The sequence below is a fragment of the Sinocyclocheilus anshuiensis genome, unplaced genomic scaffold (genome assembly GCF_001515605.1).
Source record: "Sinocyclocheilus anshuiensis isolate Anshui unplaced genomic scaffold, SAMN03320099.WGS_v1.1 scaffold536, whole genome shotgun sequence".
Classification (NCBI taxonomy): Eukaryota; Metazoa; Chordata; class Actinopteri; order Cypriniformes; family Cyprinidae; genus Sinocyclocheilus; species Sinocyclocheilus anshuiensis.
In genome coordinates, this window is record NW_015557179.1 from 1,217,033 (window position 1) to 1,241,845 (window position 24,813).

At 37.8% G+C, this 24,813-nt stretch overlaps 1 protein-coding gene across 6 annotated transcripts in view; it reads left to right on the forward strand.

The window, feature by feature from the left end:
- lrmda (leucine rich melanocyte differentiation associated) overlaps positions 1–24,813 on the forward strand; it is a 306,767-nt gene that overhangs the window by 185,664 nt on the left and 96,290 nt on the right. For all 6 annotated transcript variants that reach the window (XR_001632951.1, XR_001632950.1, XM_016473873.1 and 3 more), the window contains 2 exons: positions 19,392–19,518; positions 20,744–20,883. Coding sequence is in view for 4 of the 6 variants with exons in the window: in XM_016473873.1 (XP_016329359.1) it covers positions 19,392–19,518; positions 20,744–20,883 (267 nt within the window). In the remaining 2 variants the exon portion in view is untranslated. The remainder of the gene's footprint in view (positions 1–19,391; positions 19,519–20,743; positions 20,884–24,813) is intronic.

Genomic DNA, 24,813 nt, shown 5'->3' on the forward strand with positions numbered 1-24,813 from the left:
AAAGAGTTAAATAAATCACTCATATAAAATTTGGTCATGTGGCCCACTCATAATCTTGTTAAATAATCATTACAATATTGACCAAAATAATCATGATTTAGATTTTTGCCAGTTTAGATTTTTCACCAGATTTAACTTGCATTTTATAAATCACCAAGGACTATGATTTCAGCTAAAAATCTTCTTTACTGTTTTATTGAAGAAAAAAGTTACCTACATCTAGAGGTCGACCGATATGGGTTTTTCACTGGCCGATGCCGATATTTAGAAATCAGGGCAGCCGATGGCCAATATATGATGCCGATTTTTTTGGACAATATGTTTGGCCGATTTTCTTTTTTTTTTCTTCTTCCCCTTCATCTCATAAAAGTAAGTTTGAGTAAATGATTATTGCAGGATACAAGATAGTAATAGTAGTAGTAGCCTAATTCAGAGTAATAATTCATGGCTCAAAACTTAAGCACCTTCTCAAAACAGTTCTGAAGCATGCTTTTTGTTTATGTTTGCTGACAGACACCAGTGTTTCTCACAGACTTGCAAATGCAAATTCATTCTCTGCCAGCAGGAGGCGCTGTTGGGGCGGAGATATAGCGGTTTCCCCGGTAACGGCTGTTATCTAATAAGCGCTACTTTATCAGGCATTACAGGAAAGACGAAATGAAAATGACATAGAAGCTTTTCTGAAGACGGTCGGTTCTTTTCACAGATACATTCATATAAAAACACCCGTGCTGCATTTTAATTTTGAAACGTGCAGTGCTCAGTTTATTCAAGGAAGTATAAGCCTTTTGGAAAATCTATTTGTGGCGGTCCATCTGTTGTGACGAGCCGCCACAAATAACTCAATGTATGGGAAACACTGGACACTTCTATAAGTCAAATGGCCAAGTGATAACAAAAATAAAAGAGTTTATAACTGCTCATAACTGCTTAAGAGTGCGCTGGCCACGAGCAATGACATCGTGGAGGCTATTGTCAGACCCACACACACATTTCATGAGGAAAGTTATCGTGCACGTTATAATCAGCCCAGAAGTTTCGTCTGAATTGCATATGTTTCTACTTTCACATGCAAATGACTTGCACTTATGAATATGATAACGTTCCGGCATCAATTCTAGTAGGTTAAAACGTAATTACGCTTTCGAAACGATCTGTTTTGCCCTGCCATCATTAGCTGAAGCTGTGTGTGATCAAGAAGAAGAGTGTGAGCTGCTCCGTCTCACGCAGCCAGAGAGAGATTCTCCGGCGTTCCGCAACAACGCTTAGCTGCCCGCAGAAATTTGTTTGGGCCGATATGTTTGGCCGATTTTCTTTTCTTTTTTTTCCCCTTCATCTCTTAAAAGTGAGTTTGAGTAAATGATTATTGCAGGATACAAGATAGTAATAGTAGTAGTAGCCTAATTCAGCTACATCTTGGATGGCCTGAGGGTGAGTAAATTAGCAGTAAATTTTAATTTTTGGATGAACTATCCCTTTAAACATACAGTTAGCACCGTCCACTTATATGATTCACCTAAAGCAGATGGTAATACAGAGTGCAAATGGGGTAAATGGATCTGTATGTGTGGGTTCTTGTATCAATGCAAATCCTTTAAGTGCCTTAAATTTAATCTAACCTGATCTTTGTTCACAGTGAGACAAAATTGTAGACAAAATCCATTTGTTGCTCTAATGTACCTCTTTCACATCACAATAGTGTAAACTTTTACTGTGTGAAGTTAATACACCTCTCTGGCAAGCAGTTGTAGCATAAGAGTGTATCAACTGTACTACATATGGAAGAAGAGCATCTTTACCTTTCCTGCTATTGGTCCTCTGTGTGTTTCAAGTGCTTTCTCTGTCTGGCAGTGATCACCAGGCTTGTCTAAGTGTGTGTGCGTTTGAGAGAGAGCGAGAGAGAGAGAGAGAGAAAAGGGGTGGGAGGGGGGCATGTGTCACTTTGCCTCTTAAGTTTCTGATTGTCTAAATAACACAGTATCCCATCATACAGCTGTCTTGCATTTTGACAGTACAATAACTCATAATTCCTTCTGTCACTCAATATTTCAAGGGCAGTATTTTATGGCTTGAACTGAGCAAGAATGCATTTACATTTTGGAGGATGTGAAAGAGAGGAAGGGGCTGAGGGGGGAAATAGATTTCTTGTCTTGTGTCACTTCAGATTTTACCCTTCTCCCCCTTTCTCTGCAGAATCCATTTTAGGAGGAATCGTAAAAGCGGCTTGGGAAAGATCTGTGCCTTTTCTATTTAATCTTTAATAAGCTTTAAAGCAGATAAGCAGAGTTGAGTATTGAGCAAGGGACAACTTTGACCATGGAATTGTACTGTATACACATTTAGATATTTCTGCTTATGAAATGACATGCATATGATTTACTAAATGCTACTGCAAATTAATTAATTCAGATTTATTTCCCTCACTCTGAACTCTAAATATGATGTTGTTTTGAACTTTATATTCGTCAGAGTCCTGAAGAAAGAAAAATATTGTGATTTCCACAAAAATATGAAGCAGTTAGCAGTTGAGCACCATATCAGCATATTAGAATAATTTCTGAAGACTGGATAAATTAAAATAGAAAACAGTTATTTTAAATTATAATTATATATCACAATATTACTGTTTTTGACTGTGTTTTAAATCAAATAAATGCAATATTTTTGTATTGTATGTTTAATGTGTTTATTGTGACCTCTTGAGCTTAAAACACCCCTAATGAAGCCCTTCACCTCAGCGCTGCATAAAATTTAACTTCAAAGCTGCACATTTTCAAAAAACAGATAGCGCTGACATGGAAATTGACCTGTAGGCTCGTGTCTCCTCCACAAAACTCTCAGTTGTACTGCAAGTCAACGAGATGAAAATGAATCCCATCTCCTCCCTTGACTGGATTTCCATTTGCAAAGAAGATATGGCTCTATTATAGACCTATTTGAGCTGTGCTGATAGCTGCAGCGATTTAAAGAGCTCTATTGTTTGAAAAAGGAGCCAGTCAGATTAGAGAGATGTGTAGAGCTCTTAGCAAGGTCAAATATTTTATGACTGCTCTACTTCCATCTTATTTAAAATCAAAGAGTTTTTTTTTCTCTTAAATGACACCTTCTGCTATGATCTAACGTCTGATTTACAGAATACAGCAGGATCTGACAATGCTGTCAATGTCGGTGAACATGAATCACCCAGATCCCTATTTTGTTCTTTTTGAAATTACAGCTGATGTGCAGTGTAAATACATGAAGTACACAATAAAATTCAGTGACATCAAGTACACATTAAAATAGAAAATCACTTTACTTGTATTTTTGTAACAAAATTTTGGTCTTGCTTTATAGCTGTGTATTTAGTTTGATTATAAGGCATATTTAGTATGAAATAGTGAGCTTGTCAGATTGCTTTCACTGGTTTTGGTGTCTATTGTGTAGGTTGGCGTTATTGTTCACTCCATTGTATTAAACAGTTCCTCGGGCAATGTTCCTAAATGTCCCTTTACACCCTTGTGTGTGTGTTGTTACTATAGAGACTGTGTCTGAGGTTGGTCAATAAATCACAGATCAGATTGTGCAAGTTTAGCTTTAGAGCATCCACTAGGAGCATTGCGTTGTGCAGCACGTTTTAGTGCTTTGTTATTTTTGGGTTGAAGGTATAACTGTAAATACATGCATTTTATCATCTATTATAACGGCAGTTATTATTATTTTGAAAAATATACAACCAGTAATAAGGTTTCATATTTTAAGGTGTACAGTGCCGGAAACCAAAGAATAATATTTCCAATAATAATAATAATAATAAACAAACATAAATTAATAAATAAAGTATATATAGTATAGACTACTGGTCAAAAGTTTGTAAATAATATTTTTTTCATTTAAAAAAAAAAAAAAGCCTCTTATGCTCACCAAGGCTGCATTTGTTTGATTAAAAACACAGTAAAAAAAAAAGTAATATTGTGAAATATTATTACAATTTAAAATAGCTGTTTTCTATTTTAATATATTTCAATTTAATAGTCTAACTACACTTTCTGCATGTAGTTTCGTCTGTCTGTCTGTCTGTCTATCTAATCTCTGATGCATTTGGTAGCAGTATTAAAAATCCTAAATCCTGTGGACATTAGTATCCAAGTCGAAAAAATTACAATTAAAAGTGTGTACTATGCTATAAACATTTACTCTCATAAACATTTATGCAGGTTCCCAATTACAATAGAGTAAGCAATTTTAGGATATATTTTACATTTGTAATCCAGTCTGTTAGCTTGTAGCCTGCTTTGCTATGCATTTACACTGCTCTCATCCCTACACAAATATCCAGTGGGACGACACAAAGCTTGGTGTGTTGAACAAAAACGAGCGCTGTATTTATTTAACTACTGGTTGAGCACAAAGCATCTGAGGGAAGAGGAGGTATTTTTTGGAGGGCGAGCGGAGACTGAAGCGGCAATTCGAGGGGCTCAATCGCACTTGAGTTCACTGGTAAGCCGGTTGGACATCCGGCTTTGTTCCCCTTATAGTCTACTTATCAGAGGGCTGATTCGCTTGTCCCCTCGCATGTTCCTGTCCTATCTCAGCACCGCCAATTTTCCACAGGCTAAGTGCTCAAATTGACCCATTTTGTTTCACTTTAAACTAAAGCGGGGACCTATTATGCGTGATTTTTCATTCATAGCTCCCACTGCTGGCACTCTCTCTCGTTCTGTCCGCACTTGGAGGAAAGGCCTTGTGATGCCGCACTGTTCTCACTCCAGGCATGTCGGCTTCAATCTGCCACCCCTGGGTGTGAGGGGCTAGCCGTGGTGTGGGGGCTCACAGGTCAACCCTGTCGGTAATTGATGTTGCTTATTTGCTGTTTTTCCTTGTCTTTTTTCCTGACGCAATGGCCTTTTGTTTGTCTAAATTGTTTGAAGATTTACTGTAGGTCCTCAGGCCCCTGAGAAGCATAACCCCTGCGGCACTGCCTCGACACCCCTGCTGAGCAGGAGGCTACACACACATACCCTGACAGATAAAGGTGTGCGCACACACGAAAACAGCTTTTCCCCAGTCAAAATACAGAGAGTATCTTTCATTGTGACCAATGAGGCCATCTCCCAGTCTAATTTGTCATTGCTTCATATGTAGCATGCATATAACAAACACAATCATTACTCATATGGTACATGCAGAAGCAGATATTGAAAACCAGTGATTCCAACGGGTGGATCGTGACCCAAAAGTGCATCACAGGCTGTTCTGACAGAGTCGTGGATATGTAATTGTGCATACTTGGGACAGAAAAATAAATAGGCTTATCAATGTTGAAAAGGCAGGAGAAAACACTTCCCATATATTTTGAGACTGGTTTTAAAGGTTGTACGTCTAATCGAAGAGTATTTCGAAATATTATTGAAGAGAACATTTTTCACATCCAGTCTGCGCTTTTTAATGTTATACATTGTGATGTTTGACTTTTTTTCCACTTTTGTATAAATGTTTGTTTTAGTGTTGTGTCTTTGACTAATGTCCAATGTAAAATCTAAATTGTAGTTATTTTTTAATTTATATTTGAAGGTTTAACCATGACTACATCATTTTTTTGTTTTATGAATGTTATATTATATTATATTATATTATATTATATTATATATTATATTATATTATATACACATGGGAGACACGGGTTTGGGAAAACAGTAATTATTTTTGCTGTTTTGTTTTGTGATGCATTTAATTTTTTATTTAATTTTGTGTTTTTTTTTTTCATTATGTTTATTTTATTCTTTATTTTAAAACCCTCATTATTTTTGCTATTTTGTTTGATGCTAGTGTTTTATTTGTTTTATATTTTATTTTATTATTTTTAAATTTATATTTATATTTTGTTTTAAAACAGTCATTTTGTTTTGAATAAGTGTACAATCTAAATCCTCAAACATGAGCACTGCTTTATCACAGCAAATTTGTCCATGAGCTGTTTTAGTGACCCTCTAAACCTTCACATGGCCAGTGTTTACATTACATTCTTCAAACTCCGCTGTCTGCAATCATACGCAGTAATGCTTTTGAACTACAAAAGACATCAAAGCATTTTGCCTTATTCCTCTGCTCGTTACCGCATGCTCATTTTTTATGCTCACTTTACAGCTACACGACTGTCACCTGAAAATGGAAGTAAACAGGCGACTGTAAGATAAAGAAAAGTGCCTAATTACTGAGCTTCATTTGATCTTTGCCTCTGACATGTCGGCAGGCTGCATGGGTGGTATGTCCCAGGGGCCCTTTGAAGAGGGCGATTTTGTAAGAGATTTGGATCATTACACAATAAAGAACACTTCATAAGTCATGAAGCAAGTTGGAGAAATGATGGTTAATGATGTTGACAGCAGTTCAACTCTATAGAATTATGCTGAGATTTGACTGGACTTGCCTCCTTTAATGATTCCTGCTTTTCTAAGGTAATGAAGCAATGGCAAGAACGAGAACGAGAATAATCTTACAGCAAACTGAAGTTCAGTTAAAATTGCATAAATCATCCATCACATGCCTCTTTTAAAACTGCCATGGCTGTGTATTAGAGAGGGCATCTGCAAACAAGTGAAAAGACAAAGAAAGGCCTTCCCATTTCCTGCTTGATCTGAGTGATGTAGCAATAGATCAATGTCTAGGATGGCTAGACATAAAAAGTGCTATAAAAAGAAACATATAATGTGTTTTGTGTGCATAGAAGCACATTATTAAAAGACATGTTGGTTGGTCAAATCAGCGTTTAACACTAAGCGTGAAGCATCATATGACCCCTTTAAGTATTATAAATAAAATTAAGCAAATCAATTAAGCAATCAAGCAAGCAAAAGCAATTACAACAATTTTTGGTAATACTTTCTATGAAGCCCGTATTTATAATACATTATCAGGGTATTCTTAAGGCATTATAATTGTACGAATCCGGTCCATGAACTTCCGTCTGCTCGCCACCAGAGGTCACTCTTCCACTACTATGGACTCTGACACCACACCACTGTTGCACTTCACCCGGACTACAGTTCCCATCATGCACTGCACTGATTACGCACACACAGTTGATTGCACACTGCTGTAATCAATCACACATTCCCTATATAACACTCACTCTGATCCTTTCCCACGGCCGAGTATTGTTTAGCGCTTATCGCTCATCGTGTGATAGCTACTTTACGGAGCCTTTTCCCCTGTGTTAGTTTCTAGTTCCTAGTTCTAGTCTTAGTCTAGTCTCGCCGTGTTTTCTGATTTCCTGGTACCTGATTTTTGCCTGTTTATCTTAAGTTAACCCTTTGCCTGCTGTTTCGGACTGTGTTTGCACCTCGCCTGGACTCTAGCTCGTGTTATTGGATTACCCCTCATGTCAAGCCCTCTGGATATTGATAGCCGCTTATCGACCACGCCCGTTTTGGATTACTCATCTGTCTTGCCCTCAATATACCTGTTTGCCATTGTCTGACCCATGCCTGTTTTATGACCACGTCTCTGTCTCCTATTAAAGCTTTGCAAATGGATCCGCAAGTCTCATGTCTCGTTCGCCCCGTAACAATAATGAATGCATAATGCATGCAAAAAACTTGTTATATCAACTCATGAATAATCATAACAACAGTTATAATACATCATAATACTTACATATTTGTGGTTATAAGTTTAAGAGTATGATTATTTATAACACACAATGAACACCATATTAAATCTACTTCATTTACAGAATAATGGACTGTATCATATCTTGACATTGTTTAAGATCTGCACAGTATCTTACTACAGCTTGTGAGTGGTTAGATGTTGAGTGTTTCCTGTGGAGCTAATGTTAATTAATTGATGTGAGCTTTATACTCCAACTGAAAAAAATGCAATGTTTTATATGGTTACATTTTATTTTGATGGCCCCCTTAATCAATCGACTATAAGCAACTTTGCAACTACATGCCAACTAACTCTCATTAGAGTATTAGTATGCTCAAGAATGGTAGAATCTAGTATGGTAGAATAAGTTGACGTACTTGCAAAGACACTTATAGTCAGTTTATCTGTTGGTTGACCATCAAAATAAAGTGTTAGCAAATATTTACAGTAGCAGACATACTAATACTCTAATGACCGCTAGTTGATATGTAGTTGCAGAGTCACTTATCAACAGCTGTTTAAAGGGTACCATCAAAATAATCAAACTGATATTACAATAAAAATAGTTCAAAGCAAATGTGTCATATTACACATTCATCTGATCTGATATCTGATCTTATGGCTGTTTGAGAGAAAAAAAATGTTATTATTATTATTATTACTACTTCTAAGTGGTCTTTGACCGCTTTAAGTAAAGTAGCATAAGAAAAATGGCGATATGAGACTTATAATACATTATAACTATGAGAAATATAATCCATTGTAAAAGTGGATGCAACGTGTTCATTGTGTTATAAATCATCATACTCTTAAAAGCTATAACCACAAATAAGTAAATATTATAATATATTAAAACTGTTCTTATGAATATTCATGAGATGATACAACATATTATAAGGTTTTTTATAATGCATTATGCATTCATTATAATGCCTTAAGAATACCCTTATAATGTATTATAAATACGGGCTTCATAGAAAGTGTTACCCAATTTTTTTCTTTACCATACACTGTATGTAAATTGTGGCCTCAGCTGTCATTCATGTATGGAAAAGAGCAGCTCGGACATAACAGCTAAATAACTTATTTTGTTTCCTGCGTGAAAATAAAGTCTTATGGATTTGGAATGACTTGAGAGTAAATAAGGACAGAATTTTTGGACTTTTGGATGAACTATTTCTTAATTTGAGTTATCTGTTGATTTATAGGGATTATGTAATGTTCATAATTAGTTCAAATTTATATTCACACCATAATACGGCGATGATTGCTGTTCACCTCCCTTTTTTCATCCTTACGTGCACAGGTTATTCCGAGTCCCAATAACATTTTACGTGATATATTTGTGACAGGGTGTTGGAAAAGTCAAACTGTATGTTTGACAGGGGAAAACAGACTGCATCGGGAGTTTAATTGGTTTGAATATGCTTCTAATTATCACATAGGGTTGGTACTGATTAGGGCTGCACGATAAATCGCATGCGATATTTAATGCGCATCTTGTCAGTAAAGACGGTTCTGTAATCAGCGGTAAATCTCCATCACCTGCGGGCTTTCACATTGAGCAGCATTAACTACACAGAGCCGTTGTTCACTGACGAGCTGCGCAAAAAATCGTATATGAATATGAACGTGGTTTTGCGCAACTCATCAGTGAACAACGGCTCTGTGTAGTTAATGCTGCTCAATGTGAAAGCCCGCAGGTGATGGAGATTTACCGCTGATTACAGAACCGTCTTTACTGACAAGATGCGCATTAAATATTGCATGCGATTTATCGTGCAGCCCTAGTACTGATGCAGAAGTAATGTAATTATCATTTTGTAGCATTGTCTAATTATATTGCCTTTTGCTTGTCAGGAAGAGACATCTTCATACCTGACACTTAACTGAGCTACATAATGATATGGCGGAGCGACAGCTAATTACAACATAATAAGTGAGTGATGATGGAGTCAGGGTGGATATGCCTCATATATTTAAGTGGTTTCAAAGCATCGCCAATGTAGAGAGACTTGCAATTAAATCAAACCACTCTTCATTTCATTACAACCAGATTTATTTGCATATATTCTTACTTAACACGATCGAAAAGACTATATGTAGCAGCAATATCTGCACTGGTTATTTGTATTTGGAAATGTTGACAATCAGACCTGGCCGAGGTACAATTCCTTACTTTAAAGCCATTAACCTATTTTCAGTGTATACATAAATTGTAGACAGGCCGCATTCACATGTGACAGTTACATAAACAAAGCCTTTTATAGCTTCAAAGTGTTTAAAACATACATTAAGCTGTCTAACATCATTCCTGCATTCTGTTTGTGAATTAGAGATTGGTGAATTGACTTGAAACCAGCAAGTTATATGCGGCACGGCGGTATTTTTGTTTATTTTAGTATTAAAGATTGTGCTTCTATTTTGCAAAATGTCTGCAAATGCTCACTTAGTAGATACCACTTTGGCAAGTTGCCTACATTTAGTTTATAATTTGTTGTTTGCATAGACGCTGCGATAAAACTGTGCATGAGGAGGAAATGTGCATGACATGCAGATCCGTAGATAGGGGAAGTTGATGGCAATTTGGACGGGAGAAGAGCAGCGCTCACTGACTGCTTGAAACCTTTTAATTAGCATTAATTACCCAGCAAAAAATGTTGGGGCTTGAAAGGATTTGTGTCAGCAAGTGAGAGATCAAAGATTGCGGCGCTCGCATTTTAATCTGCCAAGTAAAAACTAATAAGGGCCTTGTAATGGGGCCCCAGAGAGTGACAGCGCAGGTGGGGGACCGTAATCCTCCCAATTAGATCATCAGATTATTTAATTTCCCTTTAATATTGAAAAATTACGATTTCTTTTCTTAGTGGCCATCGTTTAGATAAAGACTGATTTTCCAGGCATCTGCCAAGCTTTTTTTTTTCTCTCTCTCTCAGAGCCCCTCATTTACAGCTTTGAGAAAGTGAAATGAAAGCTTTTTGGGAGGAATGTGTGGTTGGCCATGAGGCACGGAATCATGTCTGTCTCATGTGGTTGTGAGAGGGGATGAGAGTGATGCAGACCACGGGCAGGCTCCAGACAGGGTCATCCATCAAGTGTCATTGATCATTTGCCATGAAGTGACAGCAAGGTAGTGATTATTTGCTATTAGATAGATGCTCAAGCATACAGGGCTGCAGCTTGACAGTACAACGGCCTCAACCCCAGATATCGTAGAGGAAATGTGCTCTTTGTGCCTTCCAGTCAAATGCTTGCTCTTTGGGACCAGTGGCCATGTTTATTTACAGTATTTGCAAATAAAAATTAGAAATAAGTCAAATTATGAATGCACTATGTAAATTTGTTAACCCTGATTTAAGATTTTATGCAGCGGACAAATGACTATGTATATTAAACAGTAAAAACGTATTCAGAATATCCACAGTTTATTTATATCTGTGCATAGACAAACAAAAGTAATTATGATTGCGAATAGTATCTTTTTTTTTCAATCATGTTTCATGTTTACAGCATTAAATATAATGCAATAAGCAGATTACACAGTAAACTATGCTTGCGTGCTATTATCAAGGGAGTAAATTACATTTATTGTGTTTATTAAATTACTGGGCAGAATGTAATAACATAAAATTGAAAAAAAAAAGCCAAACATGTATATACAATTTCCACAAGACAATAGACTAAAAAAGTATGTGCATATCTTAGTTTTACATCGTTTATCGTATATATTGAAATATTGCAATAACTGAAAACATCTTTTTCAGAATAAAGACTCAACTTTTACCTATTCATCGTAATTCCTCTGCAAAAACTGCTTAATGGATACATGCAGGTTGCCATTATTTTACCTTAAGCCATTTATTTTATTTTTTTCCTCTTTTACTGCATCATTTTCAAAGTCATTGATTTTACTTTTTGGTATTTATCTAAATGCAAAGTGCCTTAAGATACATTTCCTTTGCAGATAAACAGTGATGGCAGTGATGACTGCGGTGCCATCTGTAAAGAAAATAATTGATTTTCAGGGCAGCGGTACGAAAGGGAGAATGCATTTGTTTTGCGAGGAGAGGTATAATCAGTCAGTGGTGTCGTTTAAAAGAAACTGGGTTGCACCAGAGACAGGAAGGCCATGAGGCATGAAGAGAAATGGTGTCGACCATTTCTCTACCAGCAGACCCATATAAAGTTACGTTGCAGTGCTTCCAAAATAAAGTGGCTGGCTTTGTTTTTACTTTAATCTTAAGAATACCACTTATATTTTACATAATGTTCATGTTTTTGATGCTGGTTATGGTGTGGTGTTCATGTTGGAAAGTATAAAGCAGGATGCCTTTAACCCCTAATTTCATATATTAATTGTTTTATATTAATGAGGTGAGAAGTGTATGTGATATCAGTGGTATGAGTAATTTTGTGTCATGGTAACAATGTATAGCATGATATAGTTATTTTTGCTGGAAATTCAACTGTAAACAACCTTCGTTTAAACCCTATTTACACTGGACACAAGTGTTGCGATGCCTCAAAACCAAATCAATCCCATTGTAATCCAAGAAGCTGTCTATATTGAAAGCACCTGTCTGCAAAGGTCAATATTTTGCAGAGACTATACAACCACAGAAATACCACAGTATAAATGGTAATGCAGAATCTGTACAATTGACACTTTCTCACTGTATACACGTCAGCCCTGTTCTTTTTTATCATTAACTTATCCATGAATTTTATTTTTGTAGCTCCAAAAAAATAAAAAATAAAAATGTCTTGAGGGCTGCATGTTGAATGGTGCTGCTTCAGATTTTTGTATTTTCAGTTAAAATGATTTGCTGCTCAATTTAGACAACCACAATTTGTATTTATTTCACCAAAGGACATACACGCTTGTTCCAGAAGCTGTCCTTTGAAGTACAGGTTGTGCCTTTTGCATTACTAAAGCGAGGGTATGTGATTAGACAGTGACTGGACAGACACCCTCGGTACTCTGTAACACAAGGTTGCAGCTCAGCTCATGGAGTCCAGGTTGCCCCTGACAGGGCCCATCAGGTCAGTCAGACTTGGCACTGGAAACAAAGTTTGCCTGGACCGGGGGTCAAATCCAGCTTAAAGAGTCAGCTTTGTCAAAAGCCTCCATCACATTCTTACCTTACGGCCAACCTCGACTGATCCAGGGCTATTAATCACAGCGGAGCGGCTCTGACCTCAGCCCCTTCTCCCTTTGAAGTGTGCTGTCCTTTGCCGCATGAGGAAATCATTTGCTGCCTGATTCAATGAGCCGTCAGCCGAGCCAGCGGACCTAATGACGTGAGAATATTAACCTCCTACCACTGAGAGCTGTGAATCTTGAGAGGCAGCCTATAATTCACCAGGCGTTTCATCCCTAGCCTCAGTCCTTCTTCTGGTCGAACCCCCGCCCGCCTGACCTGAATCAACCCCACCCTAACCAGCACACCACTGCTTGGTCCAGTCAGAGGCTGCCTAAAGGGATAGTTCACCCAAAAAATTTAAATTGTCATCATTTACCAACCCTCATGTTGTTCCAAACCTTTCTACTTCTTTTGAGAAATGTCTTTTTCTGTGTTTTTTCTGTAGAGTTGGAAGGCAATGGTGAGTAAATGATGAGGGTGAGTAAATAATGACAGAATTTTCATTTTTGGTGAACTGTCCCTTTAAAATATATATTTGATGCAGACCTTTTGCCATTTACTTACGTCCAACCATGTATTTTATAATAAAATAATAAACAAAAACTTAAAGTGTGATAATACTATTATATTTAAAAAATAAAAGTATTAAATAAAAATAAATGTATTTTGTAGTAAACTTAAAAATAAAATGCTATTTTTCATTTATTTTTTATATGAATTTCCATCATTTTCAAACTTAAAATTAGCAAGCTTTTATTTTGCCATGTTGTCGGCAAGTAAGTATATGCGCTGCCAGGTTTATCGCTGCCGAGTGAAGAGCACAAGTGAATGAAATGGCACAGTTTTGCATTGCGCTTTGAAAACGGCAGCGGCTAGCCTAGATTTATGCTCTCAGTTCGAATGGAAATCTTATACAGTATTACAGGTTGTTGATCTAAAATTGTAATTGTGCATTAACAGCTGTCATCCATGTCGGTATGCAAATGAGCGGTGTGAACTTATTTACACCTGACTATATATCAAGATTTCTGAAGCCATTTTATTTATTTATTTATTTATGACAGTGACATCAGTGTAAATCAGCATCTACTTTCCTTATAATGTATGTAAAACAGAAGCTTGAACATATAAAATAAAACAAAGACCTGGTACCAGTAAATTCTGAGCATTTTTGGTTGAACCATTCCTAAGTGACCCTTTGTTATCTCCTCTTTTAATCCACAATTTGAGACTAATTAAATATGGCAGTTTATATTTATGGAACCCCATGAGTTTTTTCTCTTCTTCACAATTTTTCTTTGACACATTAAGCTCCAAATGACTAGCATTTCGCTTTTTATATAACTATCTGTTACTTATGTGTTATACGCAGTACTGTAATGATAGTGTTGTTTAATGGAGCCAAATTATGCACTGCAGGTTTGTGAATATCCACGTAAATAACAAACCAAAATGTACATTGTATATTGGAAGAAAATCACCCTACCAGTGTGTGTCCCCATTAAAACTGCAGGATAACTGCTCCATAAGCCTTTAACACATGTAAATTGCAACATAGCTGAAGCCCATTTCCTTACACATGGGATCTGTAAATTGCTGCCACCCAAGGGCTGGTGACATGTTTGAAGTCAGCCAGGGTGGATGGGCTGAGATTAAGCTAGATAATGGCTGCCTAATAGTGCCAAACTGAAGATTTATAGTGCCACTGCATCTGAAGCATCATGTTTTTGAAGATTGAAAACAGAATTGCATGCGGGTCGAAGGTGGGAGTGCTTCTAAGCTTCTTTGGCACATATATTCAGCATGAAGCTGGTGTCAAGATCATATTCAAGGTTGTAGGGTTGATTAAAAACTGACGCAATGGGAAGATGTGGCGTTCTACTTCACATTTATCACAACTACCTCTGAGAAAGTCGATTCATTTATTCTCTCTGTACGATGAGGAGTTTGTCATGTCCTCTGATAGACAGCTTTGTGGTGTCATGTGCATTTTTTTTCCTTCACGTTTATTAAAACCAGTCCGATGACTGTTTTTCCAGCCTCACTTTCCTCTTTCATTCATTATAGTTTCTTATCTTGGCAGGCAATCAGAACTGCCAGGCAGCCAGTCCATTATGCACATATGAAGCCCATCACTCCAACCGGATTGGCCAATTTATCAAACATTTATCTTTTGCCCTGTGAACAGCATGTCAATTTGCCTGTCACTCCCAAGCCTTCGCAGCCTCTTCGGAATAAAAACATTACTTTTCCTACACCGGAGACAGCTTTGATGTTAAATCTCCCCTCTTTAGCTTTCAAACAAGGCCTGAAGTCGGATTCCAATCCTCGCACAGGAAAAGATCCCAAACAATGGAAACTGCAGCCATCCGCTGTTGACCAAACCCGAGTCGTACTTTGAGACAGAGCCGTGGTGCCGCTTGCAGATCAGCTGGTGAGTATGTATGTCTAGATCGCCTGTGGCTGTTCTGGGACCCAGTTTTGGCACCAGACACATGGGTGACACTGTGGAGCCGAGGATATGAGAGAGACTAATATCAAAGGACGATCAGAGCTGCTCTGTCAAGAACAGACAAACTGGGGAGAGCAGAGAAGAGAAAGGCCTTTTAAAACCGCTGAGCAAACAAGGGAATTACTGGCCATAGCAAAGGGAAATATCAAAGCTGGGAATATCATACAGAAGGAGGCTTTTGCTGAATGGGATCACTGCTGGAACACAGACTCGGAATACAAAGGCAGCGTGAGTGTGTTTGAATGAGCGCTGTGTCTGAGAGTATGTTATTTGCGGTTATCACTGTTTGCTAACTCAGTTGTATCGGCTCCGCAGGTGTATCTCAGAATTCTCTTTAATTTTCTCTTTCTCTTTCTCTCTCTGTCTCTCCCTCCCTGGACATGTGACCTGTGAAAGCTGGCTGACTAATGGCTGCAGTAACTGACATTTCAACCAATAATCACAGAGTGTTTTTTTCCCGTTGTCAGCAGCAGTTTATCAATCAGCATGTCCGCATTAGTATTTGTCTATCGATCCATCCATCTCCGTCAAGCCATCTCTGTGTCATTGTCTGAGCTCTTGTCCTCTTGTTTGGCTTCTTTTGAGGATAGTCTGTATAGTAATTTGTTTTACAGGCCCTGGCTTTGAAAGGTTGCTTAACAGCATTTACATGGCGGCCTTTTGAAGAGGCGTGGAAGCAGACGTTCTCAGCGAGCGCTTGTTTCACATGTCAGCAAACTGTCACTATCTACACGGGATTTTTTTAACGTAAACCTTTGGTAATAATGTATTTGTTTGACCTTCTGTCAACTTTCTCTGTCAGAATTTCTCCTCCTCATTCTAGTAGGCATTATGTTTAATAATTGGATTACGAGACATCCCAGTTTTATGAGCAAGAGTTACCGTCAGGATGCTGTTTGTCCCAATAATTAGCTGCATCATATACGAGCTAGTGTCTGTATCTCTGTAAAACTACACCCTGTCACAAAAAATGTGAAGACACACCATGATTTTGTTTCTCATTTTTGTGTTTGTGGTTTAACGAGGGGAATATTTCCACAAATGTGTCGCCACGTGGAGTAATGAAAAAAAAATCCTAGGTAAAGTTTTGATGGTAATTTCTTTTTTCAGAGGTAATGATTGTTAGGAGAAAACAGCTGTCACTAGATTTTTGATTTGATCGTTTATGCCGCTTACATCAGCAGTGTTCAGACTATCATTCTTACAGTTTATCTTAAACCATGTATTATGTTGCAGTTCCTTATAAAGTTCTGTACTACTTTATTCACTCAACAGCACACTTGGTACTTGGTGTGTTTCAATTTTGTTGCTCAGTCATCCAAATAATATGCTTAATGTGCTCAAAGATCAGATTTATCCAAGCTATTTTAATTTCAAAATGTTCTTTTAATCTTTTTTTCTCACAAACTGTTATGAATGTAAATGTTGTAAATCACTCAATGCCGGATTCAAGCATGAGTCATCGCCATATTTCTCATGTGTAATCATGTGTTTTTTTCCCAGTGCAGTATATTGTTTATCAGCTAAATCTCCTGTTTTGTGAGCTGTGTGCTAACTCAGGCAGAGAGAGGCAGACACGCTGCACTGGCAAACATGTTGAGATATTCACTGTGACAATGAGCTTGATCATAATTATCTTAACAAGGAGTGGGTTCATTGGCGTGGCTCGTTAAATCTATCTCTCTTTCTCTATCTCTATCCCTTCTCTCGTGTCTTCCCGTCCATCACTCTCCTTCTCGCCTTAGATCAGATGGCGCTCCCTGCGTTGTGCTATTCTGTCATTGTGGTGTGACTTTGAAGATGGTGGCGAAAATGTGCAGTCAGTTTTGGATTCCCCATGGGGACGAGGTGTGAGTCAGAGAGGTTCCTACCTGAAAGTGTTTGTGTGTTATTGAGTTTTAGATTGCTTGTGTATTGACATTATTTTTAGTTTTTGTAAGTGTATGTTCAGGATTTTCTCATCAATTTGTTTGTTATTATCTGGAACATGTTCCATATAAGAACACATCAAAATGACCATGGTAGGCAAAATAAATAAATAAATAAATAATTAAAATTGCAGATTAAAGTGTCAATAAAAGTAGTCCACAATATGCTCTGTTCCAAGCGTTTTAAAGCGTGACGTAGCCAAATTTTGCATAGTAATTTGAATACGCAGAATGCAAGATTATCTTTAAATAAATGGCAAATATAATTTAGAATATGAACTGTGAACTGTGGAAAAGAGCTGCATGAAGGTTCTTCAACATTTCTCTCTTTACATCCCATGGACAAAATAGCAGGGTATGGGTTTGGAATGTATTGAAGCTCTGCCTCAGAGAAAAGATGTTGCAACTTCATATCTCACAGTTTTTATATGTCTCAGTATCTTTTTTGTATCACTTATATCAATTGCAGCTATTTCATTCTGTACTTTATTTATATGTTTACTCTGAGGCAGAATTGGGCTTCCATATTAAGGACTAGGAGTGAATAAATGTTTGTTTTCGGGTGAACCATTTCTTTAAAAGCGCTTGGCAATTGATCATTCAGTTAGCAACACATTTTGAAAGTTTTCCTCTTCTGCACTGTACAGATGTTGCTTATAATACGGCAGCGAAAATGTTTAGGCACAACGTGTTGTGGGTAAATTAAGGTTGAATCCCTGTTTGTTGTAGTGAATGTGATTTGGCCGCTCCCTTGGCTGTGAATTTAACTGATTAAATCACCTTTTGCACACAGCAGTAGTGACACGAAAACAACAATTAATAAGCAACCCCGTGATGCACGAATGCCTCTTAACTAAGCGGCTAATAACATTACACCGCCCAGAAACAGCCGAGGCAAACAGGTGGAGGGGGCTCGCAGAACAGCTTTAATTTATCGAGCAGGGACATTTCTCTGAGTTTTGAATTTGACAGTACAAAATAAACGTATTTCTCTTGTGGTTGGAGTTCTTGGTTGTCTGCTTCTATATGTTTGCTTTCTTCCTCTTTTAAAGTTCATACAATTTCATCAGCCATGTTCTACACGATAAGAGCGAGGTATCTGCATAACACAACAGAGAGTTTTATGACCGTGACAGCAGGACCGATTTGTTCGTTGGTACAATAGTTGGGTGTCTTCCAAAGACAGACTTCACCTGGCTAGATATCAACATTTACTCCTGTGAGCTCTTTCCAGATTGCCTTGGGATTTTCCATGCTACTGTACCACAGAAGGTCTCACAACAACAAAATCCATAAGATTGTTATGCAGGTGTTATTTTTCCGTTTTGCCCCAAGAGCACCGAAGACTAGCATTTTGTTGCCATAGAATTGTTGTTTGCTCAAGGAGGCTGACAGACCTACATTTCAATTAACTAAGGCTGGACACATTAACATTGTAGGTTGTCAGCCTCTGCCATTTGAGGGATTAGAAACACACACCCTGGCTTTTATGCACCTTCCACGCCATGAACTTTGGAAGGCCCCGACATTACCCTGAGCACCACCCTCCATCATGTTTATGCCAGTGCAGGGCGGGGGAAAGTCCTTGGGGACCGTGTGCCTGCGTGCACGTGTGTCTGTGGGGGATTAGGTGTCACAATGGGGAATAAAGGAAGAAACGTCATACTTTTCCCCCCGTAAAGCAGTTGTTTTTAACTGTAAGCAGTTCATCGGAGAAGTTGCAGAAGTTGTACTCATTCCGTTTGTGGCTAGGCATTATAGTTGTGCTGGGAAAATGATGGATGACGAGTTAAATTTGTGTTGGGGGAGTGAAGGTGAACTGTGACAGAGTTATTTATCTTGGGAATGGAGTGTTAGGGTCAGGCAAAGCTGGGTGCCTGAAGGCACAAGACATTGACAAATTCATCCCGCACACTGCATTTCTGAAGCCCTTTTGTTTTGAATCCTGGCTACTCACGAGTGACCCTCATCACTCACGCTGCCAGCGTGTGAAGGATGCCGCACCATGCCAGGAGATCTTAGCGTCACTAATTCTTATCATTCACTCTCCTGACAGTCCCAAGCCCAAACTATTCCGGCCTGTGAAAGGGCCCGCCTGAAATATTTATTTCTGCACATAATGGCTGCCCAGATTTAGGGCCATATCATTTTTCCTCTCTTGCCTTATCATTGCAGGTCACTGACAGGTCTGAAAGCGTTCAGCCAACTGGAAGAGCTGATTGTGGACAACAATCTTCTCGGAAATGACCTCCGGTTGCCCAGGTTACCACGGCTCCATACCCTAACGCTCAATAAGAACCAAATATCCTTTCTCGAGCTTTGCTTTTTTTAGCTCTCATGCTTGACCAAAATGACAGGATACACTGTGAGTTTCTTTGCAATGCAGTGCAGGATCTCCTTTTGCCACACTTCGTCTTTTTAAATGATGTTATTGTGTTAAATTGAGCTCCTGTCTAATGGGGTTGCTTTATAAACTCACTTGAGTTTGTGCCATGGTGACCTCTAGTGGAGGAGAGGCGAAACAAAATACCCAGCACAGTCCCATGACTGAAAGATAAAGCCTTGTTAGACGTCTTTCTTAGAAACAGATCATATCATATGGTAACCCATATCATAGTTACAGTATATTAGTGCAGGGCCACAAGACCAGAAAGCAGAGCAAACAGAGCTTATTAACCAATATTTGAAATCATGAACTCATAGCATTAGCTGTTTTAATAAGCTAACGTACCAGCTACCCCATGCCAAAAGTAAATCTTTGAAGCCAGACTGGAAATTTCAGGTTTCTGTCCGTTGACAGTCGGCAATTGACATGTTACATTTAGTTTGTGTGATGGGACTCAAAGAGAAATAAATGCCAAAAGTAAATGTGCTAGCCTGATGAAAATGTATGCTCTGCTGTGTGTCGCTGGATGCTATCGATCTACATAATGACGCAGCCTCACCCTCTGTTCTCCAAATAGCTCTCCTCCAACAGTGTCAGCAGCTCCGACCCAAATTCTGCTGTGAAGTGGTCTGCACATGCTAATGGGCCAATTATTTACACCCTGTAGTGGCCTGCTGCCATTGAAATTCAAGTGCTGCATTAGTGTGGTTGTATTTTGACACGTTTCAGGCACCATTTTCCAATGAAGTGAATGTATTAGTGATGAATTTGCTGTGAAGTGGCTGTTTGTTTCCCTGTGCTGATGAAGGGGAGGGGGGTGTCCATGGCTTAGGGAGTCACTAACTGTTTTTACCACAAGGCATCCATCATTTTGTCAATGTTTTTAATGTTCTGGACCAAGCCACCCAGGAAATGGGAAGAGGAACGGGAGAAGAGAACAGCCAAACTTGCAGCAAATGCCAAAATCTCACCCTTAAATTTACCCACTCTTTGTATTCTCAAGCACAATGGCTATTGAGCTCTTTCGGAGGGTTTCGGTAAATTTGACAGAGTTCTTCTGGCTGGCCAGGCCAGCGGAGAGCACAGAGTAAATGCTAATGTAGTTTACAGCCTGCATTCCTTGACCTCTGCCCCGTGACACTTCACCGACATCGAGGCCCTGCTGGAGCATTTGGTGGAAGTGACGCCAGCGCTGGAATACCTGAGCCTTCTGGGAAATGAGGCCTGTCCCAACCAGCTGGTCAGCATGGATAAAGATGAAGACGACTATCAGAGATACAGGTCAGAACACATTTATGAACGTGGTTTTGCGCAGCTTGTCAGTGAACAACGGCTCTGTGTAGTTAATGCTGCTCCATGTGAAAACACGCACGTGATGGAGATTTACCGCTGATTACAGAACCGGCTTTACTGACAAGATGCACATTAAATATCGAATGTGATTTATCGTGCAGCCCTACTGTCTACACTAATGAACATGCACAAGTGGTTTTGAATTTGAGACCTTTGTCTCTGTAATGTCTGTACCATACAGAGGTGCAGTTCCTAACACCTTGGAAATTTGGTCTTTTAAACTTAACTTAACATTTAAACACTGAATTAGGAGTATTTTAATAAGAATAGCATTTTAATTAGGAATAAATTCATGCTTTTATTCTGGAAGGATGCATGAAATTGGACAAAAGGTTATAACAGGTAAGAAATTTATAATGTTACAACTGTTCTTTTGAATTTTCTGTTCATCAAAGAATCCTGAAAAACATTTGTGATTTCCACAGAAATATTAAGATGCACAACTGTTTTCAACATTGATCATAATAAGAAATGTTTCCACCACCAAATCAGCATATCAGAATGATTTCTAAAGGATCATGTGACACTGAAGACTGGAGTAATGGCTGCTAAAAATACATCTTTGCCCTCGCAGGAATAAATTACATTCTAAAATGTATTCAAAATAGAAAACAGCTGTTTTGAATTGTGATCAAATTTAAATAATGCAAAAAAACAAAATTCAAAAAATATTTTCACTAGTGGTCTCAGACCTTTGGGCCTCACTGTATATGAAATATCTGGTATCCTAAGGCAATGAAGTGCAATTTTTTAGGTACTCATGAATTTTTGTTTTGCTGATATGTTTTTATTTCTTCTGGTAAAAAAGAGAAATACCCCAGGAGTGAGTAGTTTGGCAGCTTTCAGTAATCTCTTATTTGGATGAACGGCTGTTGCAACATACCATAAATCACATGGCACAAGCAAAGACTGATACTTTAGGCTATAACACTCCTCTTAAAGCTACTCACCTCCATTTTTTTTTTATTTTTGTTGACTTGCAAAATCGATTTCATGTGTGAATTGTGATAACCACAAATGAGTGTTTGCTATCGTTTCCTACAAGATGAAACGATGCATTCATTATCAAGCCCAGGCCTATGGGAGTGCAATGTGACGCTACACTCTAAAAAAAATGCTGGGTTAAAACAACCCAATTTGGGTTATTTTGGCAACCCAACGCTGGGTCAAATATGGACAAACCCAGCGTTGGGTTATTTTAACCCAGCCGGTTGGGTTAAATCTTTGACCCAACATGCTGGGTTGTTTTATTTAACTCAACTATTGATTAAAATTACTACATTGCTGGTTAAAAACAAACCTGAAATAGGTTTAATAATAATAATAGTAATAAAAAAATCACAGAGAATTACTAGAGGCAACAGTAATAATCAAAAGGTAAAAATTTATTAATAAAAAAGAACATCCAAATGTAAGACAAAAGAAAGCATATATAATTCATATAGCAAAAAGCATGATATATTTTCATGCTCAATGAACAATAAAACAGCATATAAAACATTTAAATCCAATTTCCGTTTTATAAATATCAAAATAAATAACATCAATAAATTACACACCAAATCAGCATATCAGAATGATTTCTAAAGGATCATGTGACACTGAAGACTGGAGTAATGGCTGCTAAAAATACATCTTTGCCCTCGCAGGAATAAATTACATTCTAAAATGTATTCAAAATAGAAAACAGCTGTTTTGAATTGTGATCAAATTTAAATAATGCAAAAAAACAAAATTCAAAAAATATTTTCACTAGTGGTCTCAGACCTTTGGGCCTCACTGTATATGAAATATCTGGTATCCTAAGGCAATGAAGTGCAATTTTTTAGGTACTCATGAATTTTTGTTTTGCTGATATGTTTTTATTTCTTCTGGTAAAAAAGAGAAATACCCCAGGAGTGAGTAGTTTGGCAGCTTTCAGTAATCTCTTATTTGGATGAACGGCTGTTGCAACATACCATAAATCACATGGCACAAGCAAAGACTGATACTTTAGGCTATAACACTCCTCTTAAAGCTACTCACCTCCATTTTTTTTTTATTTTTGTTGACTTGCAAAATCGATTTCATGTGTGAATTGTGATAACCACAAATGAGTGTTTGCTATCGTTTCCTACAAGATGAAACGATGCATTCATTATCAAGCCCAGGCCTATGGGAGTGCAATGTGACGCTACACTCTAAAAAAAATGCTGGGTTAAAACAACCCAATTTGGGTTATTTTGGCAACCCAATGCTGGGTCAAATATGGACAAACCCAGCGTTGGGTTATTTTAACCCAGCCGGTTGGGTTAAATCTTTGACCCAACATGCTGGGTTGTTTTATTTAACTCAACTATTGATTAAAATTACTACATTGCTGGTTAAAAACAAACCTGAAACAGGTTTAATAATAATAGTAATAAAACAAATCACAGAGAATTACTAGAGGCAACAGTAATAATCAAAAAGTAAAAATGTATTAATAAAAAAAAACATCCAAATGTAAGACAAAAGAAAGCATATATAATTCATATAGCAAAAAGCATGATATATTTTCAAGCTCAATGAACAATAAAACAGCATATAAAACATTTAAATCCAATTTCCGTTTTATAAATATCAAAATAAATAACATCAATAAATTACATTAGCTTCGATTTTAACATTTACATTATATACACAAGTAAACACACAAGTAAAATGCTTCATATATATTAGTTTGACGACTTTCCCCTTCATATAAACTCACATAACTTTTTAGAGAGTAAGTTTAACAAAGAGGCACAAGAACACAGTGGCACAAGTAACATGCTTTAGATATATGTATTAGTCTGACAACTGTTTGCCAACAACAACAAAGGCTTGATGGCATTGACTGTCATCCCCAAGACCAAGGACAAAGGGGAAGGGTTTAGTGAGCTCAGCCTCCTTCAAGTATTCAACCATGTTGGTCCCAACCTGTTAAAAACAGAAGAATGTTAAAAACATACAACTCACTATGCATTCACAATGCAGCATTATAAAACAAAATCAATCATTAATATTTTATATATCGTGCAGTTGACTCAAATGACATTCTACATTCATTTGCATAATTAGTCCTTCAGTCTTTATAGGGTGCTTCTCAAATGGAAGGTTGCATCCTAGTAAGGCTGTGTCTGTCCAAGTCCAGTCCTTCTGAGACTTCTAGGCTATAGAGTCCTGCTCAGTATTAAATGCTACAATGAGACATCTAGTAAGTGCTCATGGCTTTGCCATGTCATACATGTTTTCACCCCCATGGTCAAGCACAAAGGGGGAAAACAAAATCTATTATAAATCTTTATATTAACTGACTTTCTATTAAAGCAGTACAGGCAATTACAAATGTTTGTGGTCTCCCAGTGGCATTATGTTATTAATTTACAACATAACATGCCTTTATCAATCTTTTTTTTTTTTTTTTTCAAGTGACAAGTAGCCACACAATATCAGTCTATATTAGCACAGCTGTGATTTGGATGCAAGTAGGTAATTACAGCTGATACAGCTTTCATGTCTTTATTGAACATCCCATTAAACATGTAAGTGAACTTACCTTGTTGTTGTTGCCTGGATAGTCCACAACTTTTTTTTGTTGTGTTTGTTGAGTTTAGGATGTTGTGTTGTGTTGTTTAAAGATCATATTTTTTCATTTAGTACTACCCTTCAGAAGTTTCATATTATTTACATATTTCACAGAAGACAAAAGTAATGAGTCCAGGAGTCCAGCCCGGAGTCGTCACATGTCCTTCCGGACGCTCCTTCGTCGAAATCGCCAGTCGCGCCGTTCTCAAGCCCGCCGCCTCTGCTCACTCTAACCCTCCGGCCGTTCCTCACGCTAGCCCCCGGCCTCTG